Source organism: Nothobranchius furzeri, chromosome 6, assembly GCF_043380555.1.
Source record: "Nothobranchius furzeri strain GRZ-AD chromosome 6, NfurGRZ-RIMD1, whole genome shotgun sequence".
NCBI lineage: Eukaryota > Metazoa > Chordata > Actinopteri > Cyprinodontiformes > Nothobranchiidae > Nothobranchius > Nothobranchius furzeri.
The window spans coordinates 67,700,045-67,726,702 of NC_091746.1; the positions used below are offsets into that span (position 1 = coordinate 67,700,045).

Consider the following 26,658-nt stretch of genomic DNA (forward strand, 5'->3'; position numbering starts at 1 on the left):
AGTTTGAGATGAAATGATTAAACTATGCATTCCATTCTTTGCTACCATCTCTAGCCTCTTCCCTGATTGTAGTCTCCTACACCTATCTCCTGCATTAGCTTCTCACAGAAAGTAGACCATGAAACTCAAGGATTTGAAAATCCTCACAGATCTACGTCACACTGGGAATTAGCATTCATCTTGACTCACGACAGGGAAGGCTGTCGTTGGTTTAACGTCCGGGAATCGGCAGAGAATGTCTCAGCTAGTTTAACTCATTCACTGCCAATGACGACTAAAGTTGTCATTTGCATTTTTTTTACTGTTTGGGCATCGGAACGAGCCCCTGCACCATGAGAACAAACATCCCAGCTCCAAAGCCGATCTTCATCTGCATATGTCACACGTCACGTGATCAGGAAGTAGAAAATCCATGTGTTAGGAGATTGCTTTGGGCCGTTGCAGTAAAAAATGTGAGGCGCAAACCGGGAAAGCTTCTGCTTATCACAATTCAACAACGGATTATGAAAGAATGGATAAAGCTCAAAACGCGCGAATTCTTCCTGAAGTAAGAGGTGAGTCTCCGCTTTGTTTTGGTTGTTTTGGCGTCGACATTATCCTAGCGCGCAACGTTCTGTGGCTTTTAAAAATTGTAAAAACTGTGAGAAACGCTGGCAGCGAAGGGCTTTTCCGATCAGGAAACGGCTAGCAGTGAATGAGTTAAGCTAACCGTTAGCATTAGCAACTTCACCACTCAGCAGAAGCTCCTCCAGGTTGGTGTTATTTTTGGAGATTAAACATCCACTCTGCAAGTCAGTGGTAGAGTCGCATTGCTGTAATCCAATCTGGAGCGAGATGTCTACATACCAGGAAATAAAATCCAGCTAAACTGTGATGTGGGCAACCTTTGGGTCCAAGAAATGGTGCACCGGCATTCAGTCACACTAGAGACCATTTTTTGGAATGTACATCCACAACTGCTTAACTTTTGGGTCAACCTAATTCATAAAACACCATGGATAATTGCTCTTAACAAATAAAAAGTGTTAAAGTGAGCTCAAATTGTATGTTTTAGCCATTGTCATTCACATTTAGTTTCAATATTTAATCAAAACCTCCATCATTACATCACTATTCATGATAAGATGATCTTAGTTTAAAAATGGCATGAAAGGAGGTTTTTCTCCAAGGAAATCTGAGCCTTTGACAATAGAACGAAACCCAACAACACCTCTGCTGAACTAACACTTGGTGATAGTAAAGAAAGAAAGCAGTAATAAATGGCCCTGGCCTTCTGCCTGAAGGGATTTGAAGGAAAAAAGGAGCCCAGTATAAAATCAGCAGACACTTTAACAGGCCAAGCTGGGGAATCCAGTAAATGGGAATCTGTTACAAACAGCAAGTGAGAGATGAAATGTTAAGGCAGCAAAAGGTATCAGGACACCAGTCCAGATACTTTGATTGAAGTGGAAAATGTGAATGAAGCCAAAGTTAGCGTATTGGTTAAAGGTTTGTAATGACTAATCTGTCACACCCTGTCCTGTCTCCCCATTTGGTTCAGCCTGTGTCCCTGTTGATTGCTCCCACCTGCCTCTTGTTTCCCAATCACCCAAGCACCCAGCCCTCCTGTATTTAAACCCCTCCAGTTCTTTGTCTCTTGTTGCTTCATTGTTTCCATGTCCTGCGTGCGTGAATCATTTAAACCCTTTCAGTTGTCCAGTTTGTCTGCCTGCCTGCTTTCTCCCCTGCATTTGGATCCTTACCTCCGCTCCACTCACCAGCGCATCCTGACACAATCAAAACCAATTTTTACCTTAAGTCTTATTTGTTGTGGCTTTATAAAGTCTCACATTGTTGTTGTAGCTGTTAAGAATTGTCAATGTAGCGACACTTTATCCATTTATCATGCAAATCAGACTACTGTCTAATGTACAGCAGCTTAAGACATCTACTTTATCTTCACTGCTTCCATGAAATCATACAATTTTATTAATGTTTTACTTGGAAGTAAATGACTCCTAAATTAAAAAAAACCAGGACATTTAACACAATTTCTCATGAGAGTAAATTATTGTTTTTTGACAAACTAAGAGAGTTTCAGTAGGTAATTAAATGTGTGTTTTATTAAATGAGAAGAACAATAATCTCTAGACGAAAAAAAAAGCACCAAATAGTTGTATTTTTTTTCAACTTAAATCCAGTTTATTGTAGTTTTCTCCTAATGGAGAAAGCACATGCCAGAGTACAAAATGCTTGTATTTCATGGTGGATTAACATTTAATTATACCTTGCATTAGAGCTCTACCATAATCACTTTCTCTCCTCCGTCTCGCTCCATCACTTAATAGCTTCAGTGGGCTGCTGCAAAAGCAGCGATGCTTTCAGCTGCTGAGTGCTTCTGCAGCTGTGTATGTTCACAGGGTTCAGTTAAATACGACCCTGAACACTGTGACACTGAAATAATTCTGTAAAGATGTCCAAACGTGTTTGAGACGTGTCCCTTGTGGTGTTTTTGAGCTGCCAGCTCCATGTGTGGAAGACACTGGTGTTTCCTGTTGTTAAGCCACATGGAAAACCTCACCTCACGCCACTGCAGATGATCCGTGTCTGTGTCACTTTGAGGCAGCGCTCATTAAAAGCAGTGGATTTCATTTACGGGAAGAAAAATGCTGGCGGTCTAAAACACACAGCTCTGTAAAGATATCCATAAAACGATAAGACTCTGAGGAAACAATACTTTCCTTTGTTTTGCATTTTCCTTTTCTTTTCTACTGCTACTAGACATCCCTTCTCTCATTGATACCAGCTCCTCGTGGGAAAGCCTCGCCTCTGTCAGTGCACCCCAGGGCAGCTGTGGCTACATCATGGCTCATCCCCATCAGGGTGAATGGCTGGTTGTGTTGTAAAGCACCTTGGGGGGTTCCAGGACTCTAGAGTGTGCTATATCAAATACAGACCATTTACCAAGAAGTTTCTAGGCCAGTGAAGAAATATAATTCCAAGTTATGGATTTGCTCTGAGATTTCCTCTCAGTAGGACATGCCCAAAAACACCTCCAGAGGGTGGTGGAACTCCTTGCCCTATCTCTGTCTTATTCTACCATGGAATCAGGAACTTGCAAACCAGACAACAAGATGCTTAAACATCTCCATCTGAAGACTCACTCCCAAATCTGATGGATCATTCCACCTTTTTTCGGTTTGCAAGCTTTAGTTTTAGACTTGCAGGATCTGACTTGTCCACCCAGCTGCTCCACACCAACAAAATCACATCATCTGCAAAAAAGCAAAAATTAGAACACAAGATTCTCCATCTAGACACAATAGGTCCATTTACACTGTTGGAACTTCAGTGTAAGTTTACAAAAACGTCCTGGTATCCGTGTCTCCACTTCACCAGGCCGGCCGAACGGCTGTTTTCCGGGCCCTTTTAAGGAACCTTCGGAGTACCTGATCAGGAGTAGGTGCTCAAAATGTCCCAGTGGAGGTCCTGCTCACTGCGATTTGTTGTAACTCAGTATGAAATGACATCAGTTAAATTAGAAGAGGTGCTTGTGAAGCAAAATGGAAGCAAAAGAAAATAAACATGGATCACAGTGCTTAAAAATACTAAACTCCCAACACCAGAAAACATGGCAGAATTCCCCGCCCAGATCATTTCTGCAAAGTTAGGCCCATTTGAGAGAGCTGTGCAACAGAAGTGTTCGTTCAGCTGGAGAAAATCCTGTATTCACTCTTGAAGTACTTTGGAATAATGTGCAATCAGCCAGTTGTGCATTTGTTTTATCAGTCAGGAATATGGTGTATGCATGAGTGCAACCAGATCAGGGACGAGAGGCCATTCCTGTCCCAGTTTTATGTTAGCTTAACTCTATAAACACCTGACAGGTTATGTTAGATGCTATAATTTTAAAAGTCTGAACATTTAGCATTCAAAGCATAGGGTGAGGATTGAGGTACAGAAGCCATACTTTTTTGTTTTTGGTTTGAATATGCAGCGTAATGGTTCTTGGCTCTTTTATGAAAGATGAACCATTCTACATAATAATCTGGAATATTAATTTTAACAAATTAATAACCAAATGTTATAGATATAAGAAGACTCAAAGGTTGTTTTCATCGATAAACTGACGATCATATCCGTTTGTCTGTGTTTCACTTCAATGAAAAGGCAAGTTTAAATTTTAAGAGATTTATTTCTTCAATTTAAACTAACGATTTGAAATGACAATCATAGGAGAAAAAAAATCAACATTGGCAACCTTTTTGGACAATCTTTAAGAGTTGATATTTTAAGCTTGCTCAAATAGACCTTGTGTTGGATGTGCTAAGATTGAGGATGATGTAATTATTAATACGTGCAGGTGTCTGAGATTGCTTCAGGGAGAGAAAAGGTGTCTGAGTGAAAAATGATGTTTTGCAATTAAACTTTAGTTCTTATTAGAAAAACAGCATCAGAACGCTATCTGGTCGTGTTCTGCCTCACCGCATTTAGGACCCTCTTTTAGATCCGGACCGAAGGAGGATGTGTTCTCCAGATGACACGTTGGCTGACAGAGAAGACGAAGGTGTGCGACGGTCCAGTCCAGACTTGACCTCGGTACACGTTGCTGAAGCGTTTCAGCAGATGCGCTTTCTCATGTTTAAATTAACTCAGAAATCAAAAGACTCTGGGACGAGTCTGCGTTAGCTGGTTGCATTTCAGCTATTCTGTCTGGCTTGACAGAAATAGCGTGGTGGGAGAAAAGAGCCTGCAGGGCTCCTTTCCCTGTGGCGTTCGTTCCGCATTTCTCTCTCTTCATTCTGTTCTGAACTCTAACTCACCGAAAAACTTCTCTTCCCAAAGCAAACTTGTGCGTCAGAGCAAATGTGTTTTGAAGTTACTGTGGAGCGGGTGTGAAGGTCATCGCTAAACATCTTCAAAAACATTATTTAATTATGTATACTGATTCATTATAGTTCATTATGATTACCCAAAGCATAATAATCTTTCATTTGATAAAAATACATTTATAATGAGCAAAGTGATCAGATGATTATTTAACATTAATAAACAAAGAAAGCTTAAGACTCTGTTTTATTATGACTAGGCTGAGTGAAGTCCTTCTTCTGGAGATGCAAGTGTTCTCGATGTTGTGGAGTCCTTCAGACTTGCTGGCGGCTTAGGTCTTAATCTGTGGGTGAAGGTGCTGCGTGACCCAGCTTTGACCCAGCCGGGCAAATACGACCTTTGGCACAGAAACCCATACTTCCTCACGTTACATATATTTATAAATGCTTTTATGCTGCACAGTGTCCCAGTAGGTTTCACTCTTGCCCTACAACACAAAAGGTTTGTACCCTACCTGTGTGGTCTTTCTGCGTGGTGTTTGTATGTTCTCTTCATGCTTGCACATGGCTGATTGGAAACTCAAAATTTTCCCTAGTTTTGGGTATGTCTATGTGGCCTTAGACATTATGTAGATGTCCCTTTGGGCACTGGAGAGTGTAACAGCCTCGCTGCCACATTTGGTGGGTCCCTCACTCTCCAAACCCGACTAGAGTCAACACAGGTTGGGCATCTATGCCCGTTTTTGTGTAGCCTAGAGTTGCATCAACCAGTCTACAATTGGGATTTCTATTGACTTTGCTAGCATACCTGTTGGGATTTTGTATTTTAATTTTGCTTGATTTTATTTATCATGCTATGCCATGTGTCTGATTTGGTGAAACCCCATAATAAAATGTGTTTTTTAGTTAGGTAAACATCTTCCTCAGTAGAAATAAATGCACTGGGATCGAACGGAGACCCATCCAAGATGGCGGCCAGCTGCTAAACAAGCTCCCATAGGCAGCGCCAGTCCATGGGGTGCATGATGGCTGAGTATGTGGCCTTGTGATGAACCGGCAACCTGTCCCCCACCTCTCACCCGATGACCGCTGCGATAGGCTCCAGCTACTGGCGACACGAGTTCTGAAGCGGTTCAGATAATGAATAGATGCAAAAAAAAAAATAATAAAAACTTCCTGTTTAATTTCTGCTCGAAAGAATAGTGGTGGCTTTTATTCAATAGTCCATGCTTTCCCCTTCAAACCAACGAGTCATTCCAGGGCTTCACTTTTTTTTTTTACATTCCATGTTTTCCTCTTTATGACATTTAACCACCTTTCTAAGGAAACTGACTGGCTAAAATCTGAGCATTCTATAGTGAAGCTGCAAACAGGCATAACGGTGTCAGAGGTGTGACAGTTAATCAGAAAATTCTTTTTGCTTTTTGTGCCGCTAAATGTCACATTTGGCTCAGAGGAAGCAGCGAGCTGGAGAGTTGGCTATACACCTGTCCCTGGTTTTCTCCTTATCCTTCCATGACAAGGGGAGAGCCAATGATCGCGGGCCTTTTCTGTTCCCTAAGAGGAGTCGACAGCTAGTTTTCAGGTGATGTCTACCCCCCCACCCCACCCCCCAAAATACCTCCCTCCCTCCCTATCCCCTCAACCAGCATCACCCCCTGATGGTAAAGGGCACCAGGACTGTCCTTGTGTCTATCTGGAAACATCCCTTCCTTTCCCATCCACAATCTTTGCAGAGTAAAACAGCTTGACAGGAAGATTAAGCAAGAGGGAGCAATGGAGGGGAAAAGGGAGGAGGAAAAAAAGAGACAGAAAACACGAGAGAGGGGATGAGTTAAAGTGGGAGGAAGGAGGAGATGGAAGAGTGCTGCTCCTTTTTCTCCTTTTACGCTGAAACAGTCTCAGGAGCTGCCCCCCAGCAACAGAGAGAGAAAAGCATGATGAATAATTAACTCAGAGAAATGTCACAAATGGCAAAGGAAAGCGTAATCATTTCTCTGTTGGGTTTAGAGATCTGTTTTTTTATTCTTCTCCTTCATGCCCCGTAGAACTGCAGGCGCTGCGTCGAGACAGCGAGCACAGGACTCCGATCTTTTCCGTAAAAGCATCAAACACATCTTCCCTACATAATAAAAGCAAATAAATCATTAATATTTTGGACCTTTTAGCAGTATCACATACACATCTCAAAGAGGACTTCTGTTTTTTTTTTTTTTTCCTATTTAGTCATTGATGTCAGTCTTATTAGCCGGGAGATCACATTTAAGGGGCAGGAGTCCCTGATGGTAATGGTTTAATCAATGTCAGGAAGGCCAGAGCTTTGTTTCCTCTTTAGTTTTAAAACTCACAGCACGCCCTCTCTGAATGAATGAAAGATCAAAATAATAAATTACCATCTTCAACTTCTACACAAGCTAAATTCATCTCCTTTCCTAAAAAGAAATAGAGCTCAGAGCGGTGAAATGAGCTATAGATTATTGTGACCTAGTTTAAAGGGGTAATTGCAGATATATATCATTTGTATTGTAATTTTTCCTAAATCTATTTTCGAACGGGGCCAATAGTCGGCTCCCGTGAGTATTAGTGCTCTAAATTTGAAGTTGCTCTGGTTTTCCTGTGCAGCTGAGAGGACACTCTTTTTTTCTTTCCACCTGCTTTTCATGATGACAACGGTGATAAAGAATGATAGGAGTTGAGCTTCTGTGCTTTTTTAAACACAGGTGAGCTGCTTTTAGCCTCGTGAGTCTGCAGGCGCACAGGAAACTATAATGACAGGGATTACCTAACGGCAAAGACTATGTTTTCTTGCATTGACGTGCAATCACGCTAATGAGATTCCTTATCAGTAAACACATTGATTGCTCATGATGAGATGTGGCTTTGGCAGCATTGTTTATCTTCAGTTCAGATGGTGCTAATTATGCCCGTATGTTAATGTAAGGTACACCTTTGTCTTTGGCAGACAATTCGTAAAAAAGAGCGCGTCTATGGTTGGTACTGACAAGTAATCAGAATCAGAATCAGAATAGGTTTATTGCCATTGTCAGTAAACAAACAATTTACAAACTAGGAACTTGCTTAGGTACTAATGTGCTATATATAACATGAATAATAAAATTAAAAATAGAATAAAATAGAATAAAATATAATTAAAAAAAACTAGAATAAAACTTTCAGCTATAAAAAATGGCAGGTAATGGTAACATGGCCGATAACGTGACTTTGTGTCGAGTACAGAAGACGAGCATGGTTGTGTGTTTATAATCTATTCACAAGTCTAACGGCAGATGGAAAGAAGCTGTTCTTATGGCGAGAGGTTCTGGTCTGGATGGACCATAACCTCCTGCCTGAGGGAAGCGGCTCAAAAAGTCTGTGACCCGGGTGAGAAGGGTCAGCTGCTATCCGACCTACACGCCCCCGAGTTCTGGGGACGTACAGGTCCTGGAGAGATGGAAGGCTGCAGCCAATCACCTTCTCAGCAGAGCGCACAATGCGCTGCAGTCTATGTTTGTCCCTCACCGTGGCTCCAGCGTACCACACAGCGATGGAGGAGGTGAGGATGGAGTCAATGATGGCCGTGTAAAACTGCACCATCATCTGGGCCGGCAGCTTGGCCTTTTTCAACTGCCGCAGAAAGTACATCCTCTGCTGGGCCTTTTTGATCAGGGAGCTGATGGATGGCTCCCACCTAAGGTCATGTGTGATGGTGGTTCCGAGGAAGCGGAAGGAGTCCACAGTGGTGACGGGGGTGTCCGTCAGGACGAGGGGGAGAGATGGGGCTGTGACTTTCCTGAAGTCCACAATCATCTCCACTGTCTTCTGAGCATTGAGCTCCAGGTTGTTGCTGCTGCACCAGTACACCAGCCGTTCCACCTCCCTCCTGTAGGCGGACTCATCATCGTCAGAGATTAGCCAGATGAGGGTGGTGTCGTCCGCAAACTTGATCAGTTTAACGGAGTCATGGCTCGAGGTGCAGCCGTTTGTATACAGGGAGAAGAGCAGAGGAGAAAGTACACAGCCCTGTGGAGATCCTGTGCTAATTGTCTGAGTGGTGGAAACATTCTTCCCCAGCCGCACGCACTGCCTTCGGTCCGTCAGGAAGTCAGTGATCCACCTGCAGGTGGAGTTGGGTACGTTGAGCATGGAGAGCTTGTCCTGGAGCAGAGCAGGGAGGATGCTGAAAGGTAGCAGGTGCGCGATGATGTTTTTGCCTCTGTTGTCATGTAAAGCTGCATTTCCAATATTGGAGTTCTGGGAAATTTCTAGGAGGAGGGAAGGAAACCAGGAAAATGTGATGGCTTGATCCTCTCAGCCGGTGTCCCTATCAGGACTTTGCTAAGACGTCAGCACATCCCGACTGTTTCGGCAGTGAGGAAACGTCACAGATCAGCCCCAAAAGACTGTCCACTGACGATAACATTTAAAAAGTTTTAGACTGTCTAAGTATGCCATAATTTAATCTGCTCATGGGACTGGGAAAGCAGCGTTTAATGACCAGAAGAAGTGCACCTGGACACCTCAACGCAGCATTGTGGAGGGATTTCCGCTGCATTTTTCAGCAGTGGGAGTTTTAATAAAGGCAATTTGAGAACTGCTGGTTGTTTTGGTGATGACTGGAATATCATTCCCCACTGGGTTACAACCAGTCAGCATGAGTTAACCCACCCAAGTCCCATCCAGTGACGCCACAGGGCCATTTCTGTACGTAGTGCAAAGCAGGTACTCGGTTGGCCCCTGGAGTGGTGCTTTCAGGCTGACCTGGTGAAATGCAAACGTGCATGCCATGAAGATCCAGTAAGATTCCCCAGACATTCTAATAGTGCAAACGGGCCTCGAGTTATTACATGAACCACTCTTGGAAAGGATTCATTAGTAATTATAATTACCGTATTGACCATCGACATACATACTGGACAATTCGATTCCATAGGCTCCAATAACAAGTTTTTGGTCTATAATGGGAGGTGGCCACCACCGCCATTTTGACCGTGTCACAGGTTCCGTGCAGCCCAGACAATTCCATAAAAGGGAAGAGAGGAGGAGCTGAGGGTGGGGCTGTAAGGCTGGGAGGTATTGACCCGAATATAGGACGATCCCGTTTATAAGATGACCCCCGCCCCCCTCCCTTTCCAAGAGTGGAGAGGAGAAGACAGAAAGAATCACTTTTAAAAAATATACATTTTATTGAAAATTTGAGAACAAATACTGAGCAAAAACATTATTTTAATGCAAACTGTCAAGACTTTGCTGACATGTGAAATCAAAAGTCAAATGAGGCTTTTATTCAGGCGCCCTCTGCCTCGCTGTGCTCACTCATGCCTCTGCGGTCCCAGTGTACCATCAAATTGCTACACCTCCTCCCAGATTGTCATCCTCACTACCATCCAATGCATCCATGCATGCAGTGTTTCACGCCTCTGCTGAATTGACCACCATCACGTTAAAATTTGCATAGCTCTGCCTTGTAGCTCATTACCTTGCCCCACTTTTGGTCTGCTCGTCTCCATTTTTTTCTCTTGTTGAGGACACACAGCCTGGCGCCCTCTGCTGTTACGGGCATGTAACGACCCCCGACAAATATCAGCAGACCCCGATTATAAGATGACCCGACATTTTAAAATTATTTTCAATGAAAAAACGCTTGTCTTATATTCGGGTCAATACGGTAGTGAAGCAAAAAGATGATAGCTCAGTCAGTTATACAGATGTTGGTTGGGATAGAGGCCAAGAGTCACTCTAGTGAAGATGACTGGGGTCAACGCTGTCTTTAGGCCAAATATTTAATGAACCACTTCCCGGATAAAATGGAGACACTCAGAGTTAGTCCCTGCATGCACATCTACAACTATAACTAATCAGCCTCAGCCTACACAGACCTGGCTAGCACTCGGTGAGTTAGTTCATCAAAACATCCATTTGTTTGGAGTACATCATAATGAAATATGAAGAGACGATAAAGTCTTTGCAGAACTTTTCTACTCAAGCTCAATAACAGGATCCTATTTCAGTCACTGAAACTTCCTGCTTTTATTGTCTCACGTTATTAACTTTTTTAGGCCTCAGAGTCAATTGAAAGCTTCTTTTTTATTATCATGGCCCCATATTACTCTATAGAGGAATGGTAAACATTAAACCTGCTAGACATTTTACAGTGTCTGTATTTTTTCTGTGTGTTGTGATTCATTTGAGTAAAAGCTAGAAGTTTGTGAAGGGTCAACTTTACTCATATTTTTAATGCTTTTTAATACTTTTGAATGACGTGTAAGTCTGTTTCAGGAATTAGAAGTTATCCCTACTGCACGCCGGAAGCATCGGCAGCGCAGAACGGCAGCGGAACGTCGTTGCTTCAAATAGAATCCATTAGAGCAGGGGTGTCAAACTTAAACTCACACGGGGCCGAAATGAAACTCTGGGACGGAGTCGAGGGCCAAACTTAATATTTTTTGAAAAAGTGACGGCAAATTTGCACATTTTCTTTATCAACATATATGCAATTTTGAACCTTTAAATTTGGAAACAAACTTATTTCTGCATTAACACTGAATGTGGAATAACCAAATTACACACGAGCAAGTCAGTTTTAAATAAAAGGCATCAGTGGTATTCATTACTTGTGGTATAATCAGCATTTTTTAAATCTTTTAAATCTTTAAATCTTTTCTCACGGGCCAACAACAGAATACAATTATCATTTTATCTTAAATGAAAATGCAACATCTCACCTGTTAACTTTCATGTTTTGGAGCAGAAAAAGAGCATAAAACCAACATATTTAAAGCTCATTTTGCTCCACTGGTTTACTGTGGTGCTCACCTGTTCCAGCCAGATACCTGCATCATGGGGTTGATCTGAGCTGAGGAGGAGACTCCTGTTGTTTTGTTCATCTTCATCATAATAACGACAACAGGTGCTCACATAGGTTTGTGCTGATGAACATGTCTGAGCAGCTTGACCACGTTGGTGTGTGTCGGGGAGGAAACACAACAACAGCAGCCACAGAGCCGTGCTGGTTTGAGCGTGTCGCTGTTCGCTGGAGTTATATCAGCTCTGTCTGGATGTTAGTTGGAAAACTTTCTCTTTCAGTCGTGAACACATTACTGAGCGGCTAGAATCTACGTTTCTGAGCTTCAACGTCAGAAAACAGCTGAGTGAACTCGGCGCTGAGTGAGAGGAGTGTTTAGTTTGTCCGAGACAGCGGAGCTGCACACACCGGCAGCAGGCACTGGAAAAAAACACAAAGGAGGGGGCGCGTCGGCTCCGCGCTGACGCCGCAAAGCATCATGGGAGTTGAAGTCTTTGCGGTAAAATCAACCAGTGGGCCAGTTTTAATATATTTTTGATATTTATCTCGCGGGCTGCATAAAAATGCTCCGCGGGCCTTGAGTCTGACATATGTGCCTTAGAGTCTATGAGGTGAATAAAACCAGACGCAGTGCAACCATTTTTACACACATCCCAGAAGCGACATGCCATTCCGCGCCGCTAAAGATAGGGTCGGGCTCTTTTTTTCTTGCGAGCTGCTTCTGGGATGCAACAATTTCCACAGTTAGCATAGGGCTAGACAGCAAATCACACATGGTTTCATTGTAAAAACCTCTGATAATTTTCTAAATAAAAGTCTATTGTAGCGATGTGACTTCATATCTATGTAGATTACGTCAATACAAGTGACCTAACAGCTTATTTACCCCCAGCATTGTTGCAGAAGTGCAGCGGGGTGTTTTTCATGGCTTTAATCCTGGCAGTGGAGGAACAACATCATATATGCCGTCAAACAGCGATATCAAACGTGATTTCCTTCCTTTTGGTTTAAGGACGGATGGCATGAACTTGAGGGATTTTGTGATCTTGCGAGTCGAGTGAGGGGCACAGCTGAGAAGGAGAAGCCGCTTTGCGACGGAGACTCTCCCGGTGTGCACTGGAGTTCAGCGACTAGTGGTCTAGTGGTAGAGTGTCCGCCCTGAGACTGGGAGATCAGGGTTCGATTCCTGGTCGGGTCATACCAAAGACTTTGAAAAAATGGGACCCAATACCTCCCTGCTTGACAATCAGCATTAAGGGGTTGGATTGGGGGGTCAAACCACCAAATAGTTCCCGAGCGCAGCTGTGTCTGCAGCTCACCCCTCCCCCAGGGGATGGGTCAAATGCGGAGAACAAATTTCGCACACACATCAGTGTGTGTGTGACAACTAATGGGACTTTGACTTTAAACCTTTCCACTGCTGTTCTGCGATGCCGATGCTTCCAGTGTGCAGTAGGAGCGAGCCACATCAGGGCTGAGCTGAAGACGGCAGGATTTGGAGTCTTATTTCCTGATATTTGGATTCTACCACTGACTCTGTTTACAGTGCTGCTTTATTATTTTACCTCCACAAATAACACAAGTCTGGAGGAGTTCTACTGTGAGGTGAAGTTGCTAATGCTAACGGTTCACTTCCACTAGCCAAAATGTTCTCTGCTCTCTCCTGGATGCTAAACCAACAACAGCCTTCATTGTCGTGAGTCAAGATGTTGGAGTCCGTGAATGTTAAGTGACAGTGTGACGTAGATCTCGTCTTTCTGACCCGAGCATTACCTGTCTCTTTTCTATCAGAAGCTAATACAGGAAATAGGAATAGGGGACTATGTTCATGTTCAGCCTGCATGAAAAACTCAGAAAGACAGATTATAATCAGAAACAAGGACTGAGGTGGACTGTTGGTGTTTTCCAGCAGCTGGACGTTAGACTCTCCAAGTGACACAAATGGAAACAATCTTTTAATGAAGCCTAAGCATGTTCCATACAGTGACCAGCACTGCCAGAGAGCCATTCAAGGGAATTAAGTGCTTCACGTAAAGAAAGAAGAACCAGTGCCTTATAAGGTAATGGTAGCCAGACATGACTAACGTTATTCAAGGATGAAGAGAAAAATCTGGGACATGGTGTTTCAAACAATGTGGAAATTTGATTCACCTCCTGGGACCCAAACTTGAATTTAATGTGATTTAACAGAAAAAAACTTCTTGCTATTACAGATTAGTTGACTGTAATTAACAGAAACACACTTAAAAAAAATTAAAATCTAATAACAATTCTATTAAAATGTTGTCAACTATCCTAAAAATAACAAATACAACCAAAAAAAGTTTAAAAAGGTAACATTTAAGTCAATATCAAGCATCTATAAATTATGACATAAAGGTCTAAGTAGAAGAGAATACATTTTTACAGTGCAAGGAGCCAATGTCCACGTGTGGACACGGGGCCCTAGGAGGCTAAAGACAATCAATCTAAACTTAACATCTAAATATCTCTCTTCATATTTAGCATCACACATGTTAGCATGATCAAGTATCAGAGCTAACGCTACATTAAAACACTTCTGCACATCCTCAACATCAACCGCTGTGCTAAAGCGCGGGTGTACATCTGATTTTATTACTAATAACCTTCTCTTTCATTGGTAGTTTACTGTTTCTTTTCTCCATCTGTTTGCTGAGATACAGACATCAGTGGTACATATTTGCAATTAAAGCCATGTTTATATGAACGGAAATGTTCTCTGATTTGTGTCGACCAAAGAATTATCATTACTAATGAGCTGCAGGCGGGAGATAATGGAGCAAAAATAAACAAGAAAAACATCGCTGGAAAACAGAGAATAGGGACGGCATCGTTGGCCAGTTACAGAACGTGGGAGGACAGCTTTTTTTCCTCTTTTATTTAATTTAATTTTTTTTTTTGACAGTTTAGTTAGCTTCCATTAAACGGCAAATCAGTGAAGAGAGAAGTCTCCCCAGCGGAGCTATCAGTATGTTAATACTGAAGCAAAACACCTTAAATTCTCCCTTGTATCACAGCTCATTTTAAATAACCCAACAATAGGATTTAATTAAGGAAGAGTTACACCTGAGCATTAAGACTTTACGCAGCAAAGCCTCTGTTGTTATTTCTCTTGTCTTCCTTTTTAATTATTCTGAATTGGGGTCTCACTGAGATTCTCTGGGGCTTTAATTAGAGACTGAATTAAAGTTGTGTAAATACAGTTGGAAGCCGGAGAGTCTTTAAATAGCGTCACGTTGCATCTGCAATTTTATGTCTCCCTTTTTTCAGGCAGAGAAAACAGTCGGAGCCTTTTGAAGTTTGTCAAATCACTGCAGGGCACTTTTCCCTCAGGTGCTCTCGTAGATTGATATTTTTTTCTCAAAAGGGATGCGACACAAAAACTATTTCTGCAAATGAGCCGTTTTTGTTTCTCTGAAAGCGCCGGAGATTGTGTTTCTTTCCTTTTGTGTGTGTGTGTCATTGTGCCTGGTTTCTTCATGTAAACCAGATTTATTGATCTTTTTTCACATGAAAGAAACATGCACAGTTACCTGCCTAAGCGTGATTCTCTGACTCCGAGCGTCTTATTTACTCTAAAAATGAAAAGAACAAGATCTGCCTCCCTTTGAATTGGATTAAATCCAAGCTAAGTGCCTCGGCTCAGACTGCGAGCTTCAGTCTCGGAATAGTAATGGGCCCTTTCAGCTGTTTGTCATCAAATTAGCCCTCCACTTCAGACAAGGTGCTCTCAAAGTGCATTTCTAGACAGTGATGGAATTTAAATTAGGCAAAGGCGGGTTTGGGGGGGTTTTAAGCTCTAAAAACGAGAATGAGTTTCATTTGTGAAGGTGATGATCGCTGTGCGAGGTAAAACCTCAGCGGAACACCTCCTCTTCCTGTTTTTCACCTGCTTTCGCGGGACTGACTCACCTTAGGACAGACGGTTAAAAACAGATCTAAAAACAATAGTTAAAACCTAAAGCTTGCTCTCCACGCACTAGAGTGAACCCTCTTTCCTGAATAAAAAAGCTCCTCTAAATATGCATGGGCTCCACTAATGTTTTCCTCCAGTTTTGTGCGCCTGAATAAATCCTGAAATATCTGAGTGCATTTCCAAGAACAGTGAAGCTCTAAAGCAGAGTCGTGGAAGTCAGGTTCACCGTTGTTTGCCTTCCTGCTTTGAGTTGGTGTTCAAGACACCCAGGTAGACTCCTTCCTGCCTGTCTCTCCACTCCTGACATGCTCTTCCTCTTTAATACCTTTGATCAACCCAGGAGGGGGAAAACTTGCTTTGGGCAGGACCATCACTCTAACGCAGCAGGGGGACAGCTAGAGCAGAGGGGGTGCACGGAAGCGGGGCTGGATACTGTCGGTTTCACTCACATAGCAGATGTATTCCTAATTAAAAGGATTAGTTTATGAGATGTGATGACATATGACTGCAGCCTCAAACTAGTTGTCAAATGATGCATTTATGATATTTGTCTCAGTTTTACCCACAAATCGAGGAATTATTGGCATTTTTTATCATGCTGCAGATATGCAGCGTGGCTCTAGCTGCTCTTTGCTCCCAAATCACCTCGACGTGGGTGGGATCGGTTGTTTATCATCACAGTGAGGGAAGCATTGGTGACACAACCTCCCTTTGTGTGTTTATTACTTGATATTGATTCAGCAAACACTTTTATCCAAAGCAGCGTGCATGTAAAGAGGAGTGGAGAGTAACTATTCTACTGAGTCGGTCTGCAGCCACTTTTAGGGCAAGACTTGGAAAAGCTTTAGCAAGCTGAAGCATTGTCAATAAAAATGTCAAACTCTAAGAATACTTCTGGTGCCTTGATTTGTTATAACGTTATTGTCACGAAACGGGTGGTGTGGACCCAAAATGCAGTACCCAGGATGACACGGAGGCAGGGGTGAGGATATAAGTAAAAAGTCTTTATTTTGAAGGAGAGCCAAAAAAAACAAGTAATCCAAACTGGGAGCAAAAATCCAAAAACCAAAAACAACCAGATAATTATCTGGGGATCTAGAAACTCTAGAAATAACACAGAGGAACAAAACTGACAGAACTAACAAACGTTAATGGACCGACACAAGACAGAGACAATACCGGGCTTAAATAGACTGGGAGACAAATTAAGGAAACAGGAAGCAGGTGTGTGGAGTGAGGGCTGGAGGGAAGGCAGGTGACACTAATCAACTCAATGGGGAAAACAGAAACAGAGGAGGGCAAATACCTGAACACTAAACTAAACAACAATTACCTAAAGACAGAGGGAAGGACTCACACAAACTAGCTGGAGGAGGACATAGCACATACACCCACACACACTGAGCTGGGGACAACGAGGCTGGAGCTGACCAGGGAGGAAAGAGTAGAAAAGATAACATCAGACACTAAACTGACACGCAGACAAGGACACATGAGGGCGCTAAAGAGCTACAACATAAGACACATAACAGGGATGCAGACAAGGACACATGAGGGCGCTAAGAGACCACAAGGGGGGAACCTGGAGTGGAGCACAAGAGGAGCTGGGGAACAAAGGGACACAAGAGGGAATCTAGAGAGGGATGGAGGACACCAGGAGGCACAAAAAAGGAAGGGGCTGACGCAGACCATGACAGTTATAATGGGATTTCCCTCTTTCCTATTCACTCTCTTTCTCTCTCTCTCTCTTTCTGAACATTTTTTCTTTTAAATCACAATTGCCTATTTTTGCTCATTTTAAATATATTTTTAAACATTTTCTGAATGCTTTTTTTTATATTTTTACTTTTTTGTTTTTGTGAAGCGCCTCGTGATTTTTATCTTGAGAGGCGCTATAGAAGTGATATTTTCTTCATATTATTATTATTTTTAATGCTTTTTGAATGAATGGTGTCTTATTCTTTGCATTTTTTGCTAAATGTTAGTCGAGTCATTATTGTAGTTTGTTCAATCAAGAAACTTTTGTATTGTAAGAAAATGTGTCCTGCATTAAGATTGATTTGTTTATGTGAAATTTTAAAATAAGTTATAAATTAAGCAAATCACTCATAATCAGCTTGTTCAACCGTTTTTAAGTAAAGGTTTTCCAGCAGAAAAATCTTAAAATCATCTTCATCAATGAGAAATAATTAGTCAAAGAAAAAAATTAAAAAAGATTGGAAACTTTGCCATGGGCTGCATGGTGGCGCAGTGGTTAGCACTGTTGCCTCGCAGCACGAAGGTCGCAGGTTCAAAACTTGCCTTTCTGCGTGGAGTTGCGTGTTCTCCCCATGCATGCCTGGGTTTCCTCCGGGTACTCTGGTTTCCCCCACAGATCACAACATGCCCTATAGGTTATAAAAAAAAAATTTAAATTTTTTTTGATGTCGCTTTGGATAAAAGCGTCTGCGAAATGAATAAACATAAACATAAACATTGTAAGCATAATTTACTTAAAATGTGGACAAATGTAGTTTGAAGGCACAATCGGCATTTATAATAATTTAAGAATTCCTGTTAAACAACTTTTGCTTAACCGACTGGCTATTTTTAAACTCAAATCTAGAAAATGTAACCACATTTAGGAACATGTGGCTTGTTTCGAGTAGGGCTGTTTTTACAGTATCAACTAAAGACAGCTTACTGGTGGATCACAAACATGCTTCTGAGTGTTTTGTGTGCACAGTGATGGAACATTTAGGTTGTAAATTGTACAACATTTTTCTTTTTTTTAAGGACTTTGATCTGTAAACTTCGGACAACACGGAGCATGTCTGTTCACTTATCTTGAATCAGGATTTGAACTCAGATTGAACCTATCTGAGTCAAAGTCGTAATATTTAGGAAATAGTTTGATGTGCTTTTACAGAGGACATACATTTTCATAAGCTCTTCCAAGATAGCTGAGCCCCCAGTGCCAACTGCAACTTTGCTGACAGCTGCAATGACTTGGACGGATGTTTTTGCATGCAATGTTTTGCTGAGTGTGAGATTTATGTTAATGTTTCCGACACATAATTTGCAGCTTAAAGCTGCACCTTGTAGAGCAATATGTGTAACAAACCTGCAAAAAGTGATCATGAGCAAACAAAATTACGAGTTTCTGACTTTTGAAATGAATTTGCTCCTCTTAAGCGTCAAAGCTGGCTGGTTTAGACAAGATGCTCATATTTGCTAAAGCTAATTTGGAAAGGGCTTCGTAAAAGACGTTACAAGGTTACGGTTAGAGCTTATTCTAGTCTTGTGTAATGAAATCTAATGAACTAAATAAATATTAAATATGGAGGCATTTAAATCAAGTGTTGAACATTATCAGTAAATTGTTAATTCATTATGCTACAAATCCCATAACCCAGAACTAAGAACAAACAAGTAAGGAATAAATCAAAGAGTCACAGAAAGGTTGGTTTGGGTTTTTGGGTTATGCAAAACCCCACAATGAATTATTAAGTTCTCAGTTGAACAAATATAACCACAGAGGAGTCATCAGTTAATTGTTCGAACATTAAACTTAACATTATTTGAGCTGATGTAAAATCTCATGTTCTAATTGTAGAACCGAGTCAAGACAGCTTAAAGGAGACGCATCATGCAAAACTCAGCTTTTGCATCCTTTAGTGCCGTCATATGGATCTCTACTGCTTCTATGAACACTCCAAATGTGACAAAACAGACATCTGGTTTCTGTCAGTGTTTGGTTTCAGGAATTAGGTGCCTAAAATGAGTCATTTTATAAAGTCCCCAAATTTGACATCACAAACAGAAATGTTTGCATAGAACGTCCTCTCACTACTCTAGGTTGGAGTAGCAGCAGCACGACGCCCCAGCCAGCACACATAGGTGAGCCCCGTATGGAATATGTCTGGACAAGCCATATGGGTCCCAGTAAGGTTTGTCCGCGGTTTCCATGGTAGCTCCACAGGCGTTTGAGTCAAACCCTCTGACAACCCATGCACGGCCCGTTAAAATCTATGTGGGACAAAATCTTTTTGGACAACCCCCATGGGGTCACTGTGGAAACTGAGGGCAAACCCTGTTGGGTCCCATATGGCTTGCCCATATATATTCCAAATGAGGCCCACCCATGAGTGCTGTCTGGGTCCAAGCCCCTTCTGGATATCGGAGCTTCTCAGCTTATAGCTCAGCTCAGTGGCCTAGTGGTAGAGTGTCCGCCCTGACACTGGGAGATCAGGGTTCAATTCCTGGTTGGGTCATACCAAAGACTTTGAAAAAATGGGACCCAATGCCTCCCTGCTTGACACTCAGCATTAAGGGGTTGGATTGGGGGGTTAAACCACCAAATGGTTCCCGAGCGCGGCGGTGTCTGCAACTCACCGCTCCCCCAGGGGATGGGTCAAATGCGGAGAACAAATTTCGCACACACACCAGTGTGTGTGACAACTAATGGGACTTTAACTTTATAGCAATCTGAGCGGTTGATAGGTGGGCGTGGCCAGCCCCAGCTTGGTTTCTAAAAGTGACAGAGCCCTTAAATGGCTCATTCTGGAAGGTACTGAAACTCGTCAAAAGTAAAACTGCAGAATTGCGTTAATTCTGTAGGGACTGAACTTTGTGAACATGTTTGGTAATGACTTGGGACTATTATCACTTTATACCAAAATCATAATATGTCTCACTTGATTGTTTTTCATATTCAGAAGCCCATACTGTGAAGTATTATGCAGACACCACAGCTGTAAGTGCTAGACACCATGCCCACTTTTAAAGAGAAACTCTAATCTCATTTTGGAACCCTACACATGCAGAGAAAGACTCTAAATGGGACCAAAAAATATGTTATATCTAATTTCCAGAAAATGTATGATGGGGAGGGAACACTGAAATAGCTGTATATTGTCTGCTGAGAACAAGAGTGTGGTTCTTAGTAATGGATTGTTTTGGTCTGTGTCTCGCTCCGTTTTTCCCTACAGGGTTGAAGCAGATCCATGCCCTGTCCATCCAGGGCAACTATGAGCTACGTATCGACTTGGAGGATTTTGAAAATAGCACAGCATATGCCCATTATGGTACCTTCGGAGTGGGCCTCTTCTCAGTGGACCCTGATGATGATGGATACCCTCTGACTGTCGGCGACTATTCTGGCAATGCAGGTATATACAATGCTGAAAAATTAAGGTTATTCCTTTAAGGTGAACCAAGCCTTGCTTGGAACATAATGTACATTTTTTCACCTGATTATTTCTTTCTCTGTGTTACACCCCTCCCGGCCTAGGAGTACCAGGAGGGGCAACACAAGTGTGGTGGGCGCAAACACGAAGACAATTAAAAAGTTCAAAAGGAGTTTATTAACTAAAATTGTCCCAGGCGGGTGTAAATAAAGTCTTTGGAAATAATAATGTCTATAATAACTGAAGACTAGGGCAAAGCCCCCCTCAAGCTCGGATAATACCCTCCTGTTTTGAGTACTGGTCCTCCTTTTAGTCCTGTGCTGCTCCTAACGTGGCCGGCGTCTCACGCTCTCCCGTTCTCTCAGTCTCTCTCTCTTTCGGGGGATGGGTTTCCTCCAGAAAAGATCCTCGTGTCATCTGTAGTCTTTAGTTCACTCGTCTCCACGATCTCCGACGGCAACTCTCCGTTTCTTTACGCTGCTTTCCTTTGCAGCTCAGCTCGGCATTCCTTCAGCAGCTCGAAACTCCCGAACTCTGTGATTGAAATCCTCTTCCTTTACACGACTCTGTCAAGCTCTCCTTCACTTCTCTCTCAAACTTCTTTTCTTTCAAGCAGCTCCAAAATCCGTCCTTTCTCCACAAGCGCGCTGTCTGCAACCTCTCACCGACTTCTCATCGAACTCCCACTGAAACTCTCACCGACGGCCTCCATCGACTCCCTTTCCTTCCGCCTCGTCTTCCTTTATAAGAAGCCCTGATGAGCGCGGATTGTCTCCAGCTGGTGGCAGCGGGCCGGCAGGAAGGGTGCGTCTCAGCGTGCCTCTCTCCATGGTGCTGATCCTGTCTCAGCGGGGCCGGAGCAAGGAGCTGTCCTTGGTGCGGTGGTTAAAATGGAGCCCAGGAACACAGAGGTCATAACACTCTGTCTGTTCTAATTGCTTAAATAGTGGTGGCTGACACATTCAGTCAGCTCCATTTCCATCCTGCTTTCTGGCATCACAGCGTACTCCTTTTACAGTGCAGACGGTGTGTCCGCTCGTTAAAACATGCAGTCATTTACACGTAGAGCAACGCAACCCGTATCTGTGTCTGTGCTCCCTAACCATCAGATCCAATCTTGTCACTTTGATTAAATTACTGCCAATTAATTGCGCTGCTTGACCTGCAGCGTAAACAAAAACCTGCCACCGAAATGAAGAAGCAATTTAAAGAACCTGTGGGGAACGTAGAGAGAACGGGGACAGATAAGAGAGATTTTGCAGGGAGGGGGTATGAAGAGGAAGGAGGTGGGCTGGAAGGAAACTAGGGTGGTGGAAGGAAGTAGACAGGTGAGAAAAGGAAGCTGCAAGCTAAATCTGGAGGAGACAAGGGACACATTAAAGGGCTAGCGTGCATTTGAGGCATTGCATATTGCCAACCTCCTTTTAAGCAAGACTTTAAAAATAAAATCTTGTCTTGAAAAATTGTAGCGATAAATATAGATTTATATCTATATTTCAAATGTGGCATAAATTTAGCTTGTTTATGATCTTATATTAATTAATTGGGGCACCACCCAGCCTTTGGAGATCAGGGGTTCGATTCCTGGTCGGGTCATACCAAAGACTTTGAAAAAATGGGACCCAATGCCTCCCTGCTTGACACTCAGCATTAAGGGGTTGGATTGGGGGGTTAAACCACCAAATAGTTCCTGAGCGCGGCTGTGTCTGCAACTCACCGCTCCCCCAGGGGATGGGTCAAATGCGGAGAACAAATTTCGCACACACACCTATGTGTGTGACCACTAATGGAACTTTGCTAGTGTGACTGGGAACACTCGAGGGGAAATTTAGGTTCTGTTGAAGGTCATCAGTCTAAATTTTAACACCACAAATTAGTCTGAAAGCTGAGTTCTTGTCAGAATGCGTCGGCTGTTCTCGAGATCGCTGGAAATAATCAGGCGTTATTTAAGTTTTGTGAGTTTATTACAACATCAGTTACATTGCCAAAAGGTCCAAACACAGTTTATAGTTTCATGTATGGAATTAAGAAAATTGTTAACCCAAAGCTTTATGGCAGTGATGGGAAATAACTGATCCATAATAAAGTGGAAATTTGGTGACACCAGGATTGTAGTAACTATTAATAATGATTTCTGAAAGGAGAACCAAGGGAGTGTGTGTGTGTGTGTGTGGGGGGGGGGGGGGGGTCGTTATGGCAGAAGAAGGGGATCTTGAAGGCTAACGTGAATCTGGGATCGAAATAAAAACACGCCATGAAGAAATGGACTGATCGGAATTCACTAATCGGGCTTAGCACTAAAGTCAGCCAGATGAAAATGATTCACAGACCTTTTTTCTCATCGCCAGAGGGTGGCCAAGGGGCTGAGGTAGCCTTGGAGTCCTTGCTCATGAAGAGGCTTCTGGGACTGTAAGATTTTGGCCCCGAGTTGATCAACGGAGTCTGTTGAGTTCAGGAGAATCTCGTTCCCCGGGAGTGGCTGGACTTTAAGGTTTCTTTACTTCAGCTGCACCGAAAATGTGGAATTCAGATCGCGGGGCCAAATTATTCCAAACGGAGCCGAATCTTCAAACCGTTCCAAATTGCTCTTACTTTTAATATGAAAACTAGACGAACATGCAGACTTCCGTCCAGCTGAATAAGCAAACTAGAACATATCAGGACCCGCTGCAGTTTCCTTATCGCCATGGAGTTGGAGTTGAAGATGCCATCATCCAGCTGCTTCAACCAACCCACTGTCATCTGGACAAAGCAGGCAGCACTGTGAGGGTCATGTTCTTTGATTTCTCCAGTGCATTTAACACAATCCAGCCTGATGTACGTTGCGAGAAACTCCAGAAGACACAGGTGGGGGCCTCAACTATCGCCTGGATTAAAGACTACCTGACAAACAGACCACAGTTTGTGAGGCTGAAAAACTGCACATCAAACCAGGCGATCAGTAACATTGGAGCACCACAGGGGACTGTACTCTCACCATTTCTTTTGACCCTGTACACCTCAGACTTCCAGTACAAATCAGAGACCTGTCATCTACAGAAACACTCAGATGACTCTGCAGTTGTCGGGTGTATCAGAGATGGACAGGAAGCTGAGTACAGAGAGCTGGTGGAGCGCTTTGTGGCATGGTGTGGAAACAATCATCTGACCTTGAACGTGAACAAAACTAAGGAGATGATTTTAGACTTCAGAAGAAACAGGGTGGAGTCAAACACTGTTTCCATCACGGGAGAAGAAGTGGAGGTGGTTGAGGAATACAAATACCTTGGAGTTCACCTGGACAACAGACTGGACTGGAGAAAGAACAGCGAAGCCGTTTACAAGAAGGGACACAGCAGACTGCACTTCTTGAGGATGCTTAGGTCCTTCAATGTCTGTAGCAAGATGCTGCAGATCTTCTACAAGTCTGTTGTTGAGAGTGTAATCTCTTCAGCCATCGTCTGTTGGGGTAGCAGCATCAGAAGCAGGGACCTGAAAAGGCTCAACAGCCTAATAAAAAGGCTGGTTCTGTTCTGGGGACGACTGTGGAACCGCTGGAGGAGATAATGCAAAGAAGGATTCTCCAGAGAATCAAGAAAATGATGGACAACCCTGAGCATTCTCTTCACAAGACTGTCCGACAACAGAGGAGTGTCTTCAGTCAGAGGCTTCTTCAGTTTGGCTGCAACACTGACCGCTACTGGAGATCCTTCCTGCCAACAGCCATTGTAATATACAACAACTCTTTGATGACTTGATTATTATTATTATTCTGAGCTACTACAGCAATCAATTTCCCTCTGGGATTAATAAAGTATTTTTGAATTGAATTGAATTGAATTGAATATCACACTTGCAATTTCAGAGTGCCGGTCCCTGTTGGACTTACTAAGTGGAGCTGGCATGCCTGGAGGTCTGCTTCCAGTTTTTTTTTTCTTGAAAAAAACATGATCAGAAACCTTTTAAAGGTATGGAAATCTGGAAAAAAAAAACATTTTTAAACTATTATTTCTGATTATAATCGGTCACTCTTGAGCTTTTCATGGAGGTTGGACATGAAATTAGTTACTTACACATATATCCAATCCACCTGACAGATCTACATGAGAGACAGAACATCTCAGCTAACTGGTAGCATTAGCAACTCAACCACATGGCAGAAGCTCCTCCAAGCTTGTGTTATTTGTGGAAATAAAACATCACCGTTGCAAGTCAGCTGTAGAGTCATGTTGCTTTTTCCACAAGGAAATGGCTTTTCTCCAGTGTATCCGCTGGTGACATTTTTACTATGATGTTCTATCAAATATCTTGTCACACGATCACAGCAGTGCAGTTTCTTTGCCTCTTGGTAGGTTGATCCAAAAATCTGACGCTCGATTCATTTTCAACCATCTCCTTTTCTTTGCAGGTCTGGTTCTTTGAAATAAAGAAAAAACAAACTGTTAATCCAGTTACTTTCAGAAATGTTCTTCCACAAACTCATGTTTCGCAAATGCATTCATCCAAAGCAAAACTAACCAAAGTCTCAGCTCTGCGAGTTAAATCAACAAACTTCTTCCAGGGACGTTGTCCTGTCGGTGACTCCTCACCTCTATCCAGCAACCACCTCTGGAATATCCAAAATACAATAAATCAGTGGAAATGCTGTAATAAACTGCTGTTAAAATTACAAATACTAATTCTGGTAAACAAATAATGGGCAGCTAAGCACACAGTACATTTATAATAAGTTAAATCTTCTAATTTCCCTTTGAAAATCACACCGGCAGTCCAAATAACTGGTGTTATTATGATTCTGTTGCAGACATTTCATTCAAAATTTGTTGTCCAAAGCGTGTGGAGACAGTTTGAAAGACAAACCAATTCCCACCTCACGACCGAAATCCGTCAATGGCTCTTCGTCAGATTATATATTCACATAACACAGGATGGCTTGCAAGGCTAATAGCTATGATGATTAGGAGATTCATTTCTAAAATTAATATTAGAAACTCCCTGTGTCATTAAGTACAGTACTTGAACTGAATTCAATGAAACTAACACACACACACACACACACACACACAATCTCTCACACGCATATAAAGGTTTTAATCAGGTGTGAAGAAATGGAAGTTTTTATCGTTTATTTTCATCAGTCAACAAAAAACTGTGAAAGAACAAAAGAAACATCTAAATGAACTCAATATTTGTTGTGACCACCCTCTGCCTCTGCCTTCATTAATTTTGCAAACAGTTTTTGAAGGCACTGGGCTGGCAGGTTGTTCCATATTGACTGTGGCCCTGTCCACACGTAGCCGGGGATCTGCCAAAACGTAGATATTTTTCTTCATTTTGGCCTGTCATCCACACAAAAACTGAGTTTTTTCACACGAAAATGGATCTTTTTAAAAACTCCGGCCAAAGTGAAGATCTGCGTTTTCTCCGTTTTGGGTGTCTGTGTGTGAACAGACAAAACCGGAGTTTTAAAATCCGCAACGTCACTTTCCTCCACAAAATAATGCTGACATCACGTGTGCGACCTGTGTTTACACTAGCCGGCATCATGGAAGCCCTCAGAGCTGCGCTCTGTCACTACCCGATCCATCAATTGTCCAAGCGCTTTTTGCTTGTTTGTTTTTGCAAGTGGAATTACTGCTCCTTGCGGAAGACCACAGACGAAGGACGAGGTTAAGAACGGGGGAAGTACTGCCGCCTACAGGTCTGGCATGTCCTTAACAACGTATTTATCCGGGTACGTGTGGACAGTTTTTTTTTAAACGTGGTGGTGTGGATGCAAGTTTTTGGAGGGGCGGATATTCGCTTTCAAAAAACCCGGCTATGTGTGGACTAGGCCTGTGTTTCAGCCTACGTGTGACATTGATGATCATTAGCACCTTTTGGGTATAATTGGTTGATCACACACACACCTGATTATAATCCTAAAAAGTTCCTGACTTTGCAAGTGTACCTAATCGATGCTGG

At 42.6% G+C, this 26,658-nt stretch overlaps 2 protein-coding genes across 3 annotated transcripts in view; one reads left to right on the forward strand and one right to left on the reverse strand.

Annotated features, from left to right (window-relative positions):
• LOC139070257 (uncharacterized) overlaps positions 1 to 26,658 on the reverse strand; it is a 295,005-nt gene that overhangs the window by 205,629 nt on the left and 62,718 nt on the right. The window lies entirely within an intron of this gene.
• fibcd1b (fibrinogen C domain containing 1b) overlaps positions 1 to 26,658 on the forward strand; it is a 226,432-nt gene that overhangs the window by 192,548 nt on the left and 7,226 nt on the right. For both annotated transcript variants that reach the window (XM_015943224.3, XM_015943223.3), the window contains one exon: positions 20,518 to 20,697. In XM_015943224.3, coding sequence (XP_015798710.1) covers positions 20,518 to 20,697 — 180 coding nt within the window. The remainder of the gene's footprint in view (positions 1 to 20,517; positions 20,698 to 26,658) is intronic.